The sequence below is a fragment of the Xenopus laevis genome, chromosome 4L, assembly GCF_017654675.1.
Source record: "Xenopus laevis strain J_2021 chromosome 4L, Xenopus_laevis_v10.1, whole genome shotgun sequence".
Classification (NCBI taxonomy): domain Eukaryota; kingdom Metazoa; phylum Chordata; class Amphibia; order Anura; family Pipidae; genus Xenopus; species Xenopus laevis.
In genome coordinates this window covers 8731534-8739181 of record NC_054377.1, presented here as the reverse complement: position 1 = coordinate 8739181, position 7648 = coordinate 8731534, and the positions used below count along the sequence as shown (strand labels likewise).

The window sequence follows — 7648 nt, the reverse complement described above, 5'->3', positions numbered from 1 at the left end:
AATAAAAACCTTTAATTTCTTTTTTTTGTACTTGTTTTCCAGTATTGCTGTGGGGCTAATTTACTAGCATTATGTATTAAATTGTGCTTGTGTATTTAAAAAGACTATGGAACTGATGTTTCTGTAAGTGAATTGGATGGAAGCAAGCAAACTTATGCAAGCTGATCTTATGTCTGTCAGATCATTGGAAGCCGTTGTGACTAAAGCTGGCCATACATACGGAGAACCGCTCGTTTGGAGAGGTCGCTAAAAGAGTGGATCTCTTCTCGATATGCCCACCTCAAGGTGGGCGATATCGAGCTGATCCGATCATGGGCTCTGCGTTCGTATCATAACGATGAGAAATTGGCAGTCGGATGAAGGACCGCATCAATGAACCGATACGGTGCTTGATCCAAAGGGATTTTCAAGCTCGACCGATCGACATCTGGCCAACTTTTGGCCAGATATCGATCGAGGAAACCCATCCGAGGGCCCCATACACTGGGCAATAAGCTGCCAATTTAGGGGGTTATTTATCAAAAATGTTTTTATCTGATTTTTTGAGTATAAAATGTCCGACCAAACTAGAATCCATGACTTGACCTTATTTATCATTGAAAAAACTCGATAAAATCGGTATGGAAATAAAACTTAAAAAATACAGGGTTGCTAAAAAAAACCCATATTTTCTAATTGTATGCCTGAAACACTCTAATTTTTCGTGAATTCGAGCAAAACCCCGGATTTTATTAGAATTTTTGCCGGAAACCCAATGCAGACCATTTGGGACCAATGGGACCTTTGCCATTGACTTCTACAGGACTCCGACAGCTTGGAGTTGGAGTATTGTTGGATTCGGACTTTAAGCAGCCTCGGGGTATAATAAATCGCAAAAATTGGGATTTTATAGTAAAAGAAGAATTTTTCGAGTTTTTGGCATTCAAACTTCAATAAATAACCCCCTTAATCTGTCTGCAGCTTATATCTGGCTGTGTATGGGGGCTTTAAAGGTTACCATATATGACCAGATCCACTCGTTTGGCTTCATTTAGACACCCATATGCTGGTCAAATCAGTAAGATTAATTTGTTGGCCCCCTGTCCTACGGAGACCTGTCAAATGAGGACTGCATCAAGGTGACCATGAGATTTTCAAAACAGACCTATTTTTGGCCAGATATCTGTTAACCAGTAGGCCTTTACATGTGCCAATAAATTGCCTATTCGTCTGGAGGGATTGAGTCAGCAGCTTCTAACGTTCCAGAAGGTATATCTTCGTCGAGAGTTTAATATTGTTCTTGGGTTGTTTTTTTGCTCTTCAAGTCCAAAGCCATAAAGGCTCATATCCGGTAGTCTCTATCTATTTCATTATTTTACACAATTTTTTATACGAGGGCCAACTGACAATAGGGTTGATCATCCGTTATCATCTCTGCAGTACAATGGCCTGTAAACATATTCTCTTCCTTCACCCTCAACTTATTGTTTATAAACGCATTTGTTATTTCTTTTGATAATTCGAAAGATCCATAAGTCCCAGGGTGTCAATGCTGTCAATGACGCTCTTTGCGTCAATATTGAATGGAAACCTGTAATCATCATCTTCTACATCTCCACTGGGGTCCATGGGCACCCAACTTATCACGGGTAAGAAGTGGGACAGCGGGAGGTAGCCTTTTCCTCTGTATTGTTGCTTATGCTTTTCCTTGCTTAGGGAGACAGCGATGCCATGTTTCTTTGATTTATACATGTTGTATCCATCAGGAAGAAGCTCCTCTTCAAAAGAACAATCATCCTGGGAGTAACTGTGCTGTAATGCAAAGAAAGATTTGTTTTACCGCCTGTCCTCACGGCAACAAAAGACAGTAATGCACTTGTTTCAAATACAGAGGGCAATTGCTAATACACATTCTAAATTGTAGCTCTGTATTCATAAGGGATTTATGCTCCCTAACTGGTATATCATTCAGACGTGCAAGTTACGAAGCACCAGAGGACACGTGTTGTACTTGACCAATAGTATGCTCTACACATAACGATAAAAAAAAACGAATGAGCAATAAGGTTCACATTTCTACACATTTTAATGCCTTGCACTTGCAACAGGAGCCCCCTTTAACTTATATATGTAATTTTATAGTAGACTGATCAATATAATTGCTGTTTGGTTGCTATTGGTAACTTTTTTTAACATTTTTTTTTGGATGTCATACGAGTATCTCAGCTACCTTGTAAATTACATCCCTGGAAGCTGCCATTTGATCTGGTCCTGAGGGTATAGCCAGAACAGGAGCCATTAAGCACAACAGAACTGCTGTTTTATTGCCATAAAGGAAGTGTCGTCACATGACTGCCAGGAAAAAGGTGATTTTGCTGTTGGGCCTCAGTAACTTCTAGTTACCCCACCAGAGTTCACTATAAGAAACCCCCACCAGAGTTCACTATAAGAAACCCTGTTAAACATGGGTGTATTTTAATGAAGACTTAGGGAGGCTGAATTTCTTACAACAAACAGGATGGGGGTATTATACATGATGTATAGACAATGAACACAATGTATGGAGGACATTGACACTGTATTTATACTAGAGTGTGTTCTGTGGACTTATATATGGACTCTGCACTGTATGTGTTCTAGGGTTTTATATTTGAAACTACATAGATAAGCCGTGTATCCTGTAGTGATCCCCAACCAGTAGCTCGTGTGTAACATGTTGCTCTCCAACCCCTTGGATGTTGCTCCCAGTGACCTCAAAGCAGGTGCTTATTTTTGCATTCCAGGCTTGGAAGCAAGTTTTGATTGCATAAAAACTAAGTATAGTGCCAAGTAGAGCCTTCTGTAGGCTGCCAGTCCACATAGGGGCTACCAAATAGCCAATCACAGCCCTTATTTGGTACCCCAAGGGACTTTTTCATGCTTGTGTTGCTCCCCAAATCTTTTTACAGTTGAATGTGGCTCACGAGTAAAAGAGGTTGGGGACCCCTGTTGTTTTGAGAAGTATTTTACATTAAATTGCCACTGCATTTATCCTGCCATGTGTTCTGGGGTATTAAACATGGAATTGGCCCGACGATAGTATGAAAGAGTCCACATAGAACATGGATTTAAATAGCCCTTACTCTAACACAAAAATCACCCCCTCTGCCTATGTTTAGAGAATTTTTAAATTGCTTTTCTCTTGGGCTCTAACGTCTAGTTACTCCACCATTGCTCGGTATAAGAATCCTGCTAAAGTCCTTTTGTATAGGAAACTTTACACAGTGGCGGTATGATCCAGACATGATTTGCTTCTCAGTTTTATTGCGCTACAGTTCGTTCACCCCTTCCGACAGAGCCAAAAATAAACCAGGCATAAGGTTGAAAGGTAAAAAAGCGGTCAAATCGGAACTCTGTTACAGAAGTGCTGATTCAGTGAAAATGTATGAAAAAATGACACTTTTTTTCCCTTCTCTCTTCAGTAGGAAGATTACGTTATCTTGAGCAGAACTATTTTCTCAGCAAAGGTAAGTGATATCGTCTGTTGTTCTGCTGCTGTAGTGCACATCACAAAAGTTCAGTATTACCATAAATATGTAGGTTACATTAGTGTAACATCACACATATATAGCACACAGCCCTAGCATTAAAGTCCTAGCATTCACTGGTTGCCGATGGCATTCTGACAGATGAAGTTCTACAACATTTAAAGGGCTATAAGTCGCTCATTTGCTCCCAACACATGGCAGTATAAATACAATATTAGTTTTATGTATAATACCCCATAACTTGTGGCAGTTCAATACACTTCCAATTCTATATATAATGCCCCAAGAACACATGATAGTATAAATACAGTGTAAGTGTCTTGTATAATAAACCAGAACACATGGCAGGATAAATACAGTGCCAATTCCATGTATAATAAACCAGAACACATGGCAGGATAAATACAGTGCCAATTCCATATATAATACCCCAGAACACATGGCAGGATAAATACAGGGCCATTTCTATATATAATACCCCAGAACACATGGCAGGAGAAATACAGTTCCAATTCCATGTATAATACCCTAGAACACACAACAGGATAATTATAGTGCCAATTCCATATATAATACCCCAGAACACACAGCAGATAAATACAGTGCCAATTCCATATATAATACCCCAGAACACACAGCAGGATAAATACAGTGCCAATTCCATATATAATACCCCAGAACACACAGCAGGATAAATACAGTGCCAATTCCATATATAATACCCCAGAACAAACGTCAGGATAAATACAGTGCCAATTCCATGTATAATACCCCAGAACACACAGCAGGATAAATACAGTGCCAATTCCATATATAATACCCCAGAACACATGGCAGGATAAATACAGGGCCATTTCTATATATAATACCCCAGAACACATGGCAGGAGAAATACAGTTCCAATTCCATGTATAATACCCTAGAACACACAACAGGATAATTATAGTGCCAATTCCATATATAATATCCCAGAACACACAGCAGATAAATACAGTGCCAATTCCATATATAATACCCCAGAACACACAGCAGATAAATACAGTGCCAATTCCATATATAATACCCCAGAACACATGGCAGGATAAATACAGTGCCAATTCCATATATAATGCCCCCAGAACACATGGTCATATAAATAGTGTCACAATTTAATGTACAATACTGTTGGTTCTAGGGAAATACATTGGAGTTGGTTTGGGGAGACTTAGCCACCCCAAACCTTCATTAAAATGTGTATGTGAACGCTGCAGGAAGAGAAAGATTCCAATTGCATCTGACTGGTATAGATCTCTGCCAGCTTATTATAAAGTGAAGTTATTATAGTGTGCACATTTGCTTCTGCTTGCAGTCTGCTCATGTAGAAGAACCCAGTAATGTTATGCAAAGCTACATACTGTATATATTCGCTGAAAACTCTTTTATTTTAAAGCGACAGTGTCTTGACACAGAATAAAATGTCATTCATGCATGATCCATTCTGCATACAGGATATATAATCCATATATATATATATATATTATTCCTACATACTTTGTCCTACTTTTATCCATCTATACAGAAGCATCAGCGCTCACCAGCACTTACCATTCCGTAGAGCTTTCCCTCGGACCCCATGCACAAGTACAGAGAGCTGCGATAACCTTTAATGGCAACGATTCCAACTGCAGTCGCTCTGATTTCCAGTAAACCTGCATTTATAAAAAAAAAAAAAATGGTTTAGGATGTGGCTTAGGTTCAATTCCACTGTCTGCAAGAAGTGTGTCTGTGTCCAGTTTACTTTCACAGACCAAAAACAAGTTCTCCTAATAAGAGTGGATTAAGGACTGGTCTACAATCGGTGGAATATGTCAGTGCTATAATAATAATAGAGTTTCTCAGGACATAGGGTAACTAGAACCTAATCAGAAATATATCAATTTGATCCCGTAGCAGAAAATGATGTGATTTATTGTTAAATGTAGTTTTGATCTATGTTACACTTACTGTGCATGCTTTGCTGTCTGTCACCATCGACTCTCCCATCCTCGTGTATGCGGAGGTAGTAGCTGTCGTGTCCAAACCTTCTGGCCGTATACAGGTGCCGAATTCTGATAGACTCCCCCCAGCCGTTTTGCACGTGTGGTCCGGCATCAAAAAGCGGCAGACTTTCCGCCCCTCTCAGGAGATACAGCACAGCCACCATCGTGGGAACCAAAATCCAAGACAGGGTATTCGACATCTTCCCAGGGTTGGAAATTGCAATTTGAGAGCTCACACACAAAGAGTCAGTAACACTAAAGTTGCTTGAGACAGACTGTCAGCCAATGCTTCTTTTTTTTGCCTAATTACCTCGGGGCTGTAGTAAATACAAGCCAATCCCCAGCCTTTTATAGGACTCTTATCAGCTCCATAGATAAGGTCATACTATTTCCAATAAGTAGACCTTTCATAGTAGTCACAGACCTCCCCTTTCTATTATCATTACATCATCCTCACAGGTTACATACTCTGGTGCCTAGCAGGTTTTAAATTCCCTTTTTTTTTTTGTTACTATTAAAAAGGTGTTCGGTATAATGAGATATTCAATGTGCAATTGTGTCTTTTTTGTTTTACATCGAATCTGTGTTGGAAAAAATGTTTTCAAGTCCAAGAATGAATACCTTGTACTGGGGGGATGGATAATTGTCCTTTTTTTTACAAGGACAATTACTGAGCAACTGAGACTATTTTTTTTAACAATAGAACATACCCCTGCCTGTCCTTTTAAGGGCCACCATGCTTGGTATTAGTACATAGACTCTTCTTTGTACTAGGCTTTTCTTTGTCTCACTGGAAGGAAATCTGATCCACTTTTCAATTAGCCAGCAGATGGAGTTGGACTACAATTCCCATCATCCTTGTGGGGCGGGGGATAGAGTTGTTGATCAAAGGAATTTAAAACTAAGAAATTTAAATTTTTATCAGCATCTTAAAAAAGGGAGCGTGTAGCCTGTGATTCCATTCTTTTCGTTAATTGATTAGTCATTATCAAAGAGATCCCTTATCTCAAAGTCCATAAAAATCTAAATTTATTAAACACTCATATTTAGGGCTGGGACACACTGGGCGATTTGGGGAGATTTAGTCGCCTGGCGACTAATAGCGGCGATTTTCCGCGACCTATCTTCCCCGAATGCCTTCCCTCGCTCTGCGCCTGGCTAAAATGAAAAATCGCCTGAGCTAATCACACGCGGCAATTCGTTTTCCAAAGTCGCCCAAAGTTTCCCCGTGAGGCAACTTCGGGCGACTTTTTGAAAACAAATAGCCGTGTGTGATTAGCACCGGCGACTTTTAATTATAGCCAGGCGCAGAGCAAGGGGAGGCATTCGGGGAGAAAAGTCGTGGCGATTAGTCGCCAGGCGACTAAATCTCCCCAAATCCCCCAGTGTATCCCAGCCCTTAGGGTCAAGGCACACAGGCAGATTCGGAGAGATTAGTCGTCTGGCGACAAATCTCCTCTTCTTCGGGCAACTAATCTCCCCGAACTGCTAAAATGTAAATTGCCGGCGGGATGGCACTCTGAGTGATTCCTTTTCCGAAGTTTCCTCGTAAGGCAACTTCAGGCGACTTAGGAAAAAGAAACGTTCCGAGTGCCATCCTGCTGGCGATTTACATTTTAGCCGCAGGGGAGGCAGTTTGGGGAGATTAGTCGCCCCGAAGAAGAGGAGATTTGTCGCCGGGTGACTAATCCCCCCGAATTTGCATGTGTGCCCTGGGGGTCAGTATGTTAACCCTTTTAATATGAGTGTTTAATAAATTTTGATTTTTATGAACTTTGAGATACGGGATATCTTTATTAATAATTTGTTTATTGGGGATTGAGGCAAGATCCCAGTACTCGACTGCCCATTAGACATACAGATTCCTCTAACCCTACAAATGTTTTGGAGATTTTTCTTTAATTGATCATCAATATATATATGCTATAAACTATTCACAAAAATCCAAGTATAAACCTGACCCCAACCACCCCCATAAATGATCAACTGTGTATGCAGAACATAATGCGACGACACGGCAGCAGCAAAATTGTATCGAACTCGAATTGAGAATTCATTTGCACTGACACATGGTCAAGTACCTTTAGTGTTGTTCCTGTATATTGACCTTTGTGAGGTTCGGTT

The 7648-nt window shown here is 40.3% G+C and overlaps 1 protein-coding gene across 1 annotated transcript; it reads right to left on the bottom strand.

Moving 5' to 3' along the window:
- Positions 1 to 579: 579 nt before the first annotated feature.
- On the bottom strand, positions 580 to 6175 carry fgf19.L (fibroblast growth factor 19 L homeolog). The gene is made up of 3 exons (XM_018257336.2): positions 5490 to 6175; positions 5091 to 5194; positions 580 to 1791 (listed from the first exon to the last, which is right to left on the bottom strand). The coding sequence occupies exons 1-3, from the start codon at positions 5722 to 5724 to the stop codon at positions 1483 to 1485; spliced, it is 648 nt and encodes a 215-aa protein (XP_018112825.1). The 5' UTR covers positions 5725 to 6175; the 3' UTR covers positions 580 to 1482.
- Between the last annotated feature and the right edge of the window lie 1473 nt (positions 6176 to 7648).